This window comes from Gossypium hirsutum, chromosome A01, assembly GCF_007990345.1.
Source record: "Gossypium hirsutum isolate 1008001.06 chromosome A01, Gossypium_hirsutum_v2.1, whole genome shotgun sequence".
Lineage (NCBI taxonomy): Eukaryota > Viridiplantae > Streptophyta > Magnoliopsida > Malvales > Malvaceae > Gossypium > Gossypium hirsutum.
In genome coordinates, this window is record NC_053424.1 from 9,387,973 (window position 1) to 9,389,600 (window position 1,628).

The 1,628-nt window shown below is 31.7% G+C and overlaps 1 protein-coding gene across 1 annotated transcript; it reads left to right on the forward strand.

Annotated features, from left to right (window-relative positions):
* Positions 1-489: 489 nt before the first annotated feature.
* Positions 490-1,406, forward strand: LOC107918051 (calcium-binding protein KRP1). Its single transcript, XM_016847552.2, has one exon. It carries the CDS (start codon positions 932-934, stop codon positions 1,307-1,309), a length of 378 nt encoding a protein of 125 aa, XP_016703041.1. The 5' UTR covers positions 490-931; the 3' UTR covers positions 1,310-1,406.
* The last annotated feature ends 222 nt before the right edge of the window (positions 1,407-1,628 follow it).

Below are 1,628 nucleotides of genomic sequence, written 5' to 3' on the forward strand. Positions count from 1 at the left end.
ATATTTTTAAGTTGAATTTTATTTATTTGGACCATATTTTACTTTTGTATTTGACTTTATGTTGGGAGTTTACTAGTCTGAATCAAATTTTATAAATCCATAGTAATAAATTGAGCTAAAAAGTAAAAAAAAAATCATTTCAATTAATTTTTTTTACTAATTCAATCGATTTTGATTTCCATTCAACAGTGGCTTTGGGGGATTTGCTTCAAATTTAGTTTAATGTTTTTATTTAAACTTTTTTAATTTAAGTAATTTGATGAACCGATTAAATCTGATCTAATTCTTAAAACATTATAATTATTTTAACTACTCCATTTAAAATTTTCTCAATAGTTTATTTTTGTTTTTAATGATAAAAGAGTTTAACTATAATATTAAATCACTTGCAAATAAATGATGAAACGATTGAGAAATTTGCTTTAAAAATTAAATTATAGTGGTCAAAGTTCATTAAATTAATTTTGTATAAGAGATAAAAGATAGATCAAACTTGATAATATTGATATAAACTGAAATTTTAAATAAAAACATTTGAGGATTTAATTTATAAACTCCAAATATAATTCAGTCTGACTCACGTTTGAAGACTTCCGGTTATCCAAAAAAAGTCACTAGAGAAACCGCTCTCTCGTTTCCCGTAAATTGACAATTCTATCCCTACCCCACCTTCGAAGAAACCATGGAGAAAGGCAGCAGTTCCAATACCCTGGACCGACCGACCATTTCTCATTTCCCCCTATTACCTGTAGCTTAGTTGTCTTTCCAAGCCCTCTTTCTTGGAAACCCCAGCTCACCTTCATTATCCTCTTTCTTTATATATGTAAATATTCCATCCCCAAGCTCCCCCCAACACATTCCAATATTATTCCACAACATCTACCCACAGTTGGGTTTCTTTGTTCTTTTTTTCTTTTTATTTCTTCAAAACATGTCTGCGATTCCTCCATCAGCTTCACAAAACTCATCATCTTCAGGTTTCCAGGATTTCTTGCCCGTGATGGCTGACAAGCTCGGAGGGGATGGCTTGATAGGGGAACTGTGCAATGGGTTCAACCTGTTGATGGATAGAGAAAAAGGGGTCATTACTTTCGACAGCTTGAAGAAGAATTCGGCCCCGTTGGGGTTACAGGACTTGACAGATGACGATTTGAAGTGTATGATGGAAGAAGGTGATTTTGATGGCGATGGGGCTCTTAATCAGATGGAGTTTTGTGTGTTGATGTTCAGGTTGAGCCCTGAGTTGATGGAAGCATCTCGGTTTTTGTTTGAAGAAGCTTTTCAACATGAATTCAAGGATTTTCATTGATTGTTCTTGTTTCATCCATAATTGTCGTTTTAATGAAATTGTTGAATAGACAGAGAATAGAACAAAAGAGAATTGATCAAATATTTTACATTTATCATTTATGGTGCCTTTATTTATTTTAATTTTTCATTTGTTCATTTATTGAAGTATGCAGTTACTCCAAAAATAATAGATATTGGGTCCATTATAACCAAGTGGCGTAATAGTTGATTTATGGAATATTCTTAGAATTTGAACTAGTCAGCAAGAAAATTTCCAAAAATTTAAAATGATAATGTACAAATAAAAAAGATTAAGCTTTGTAAGAGGAAGTTACGAG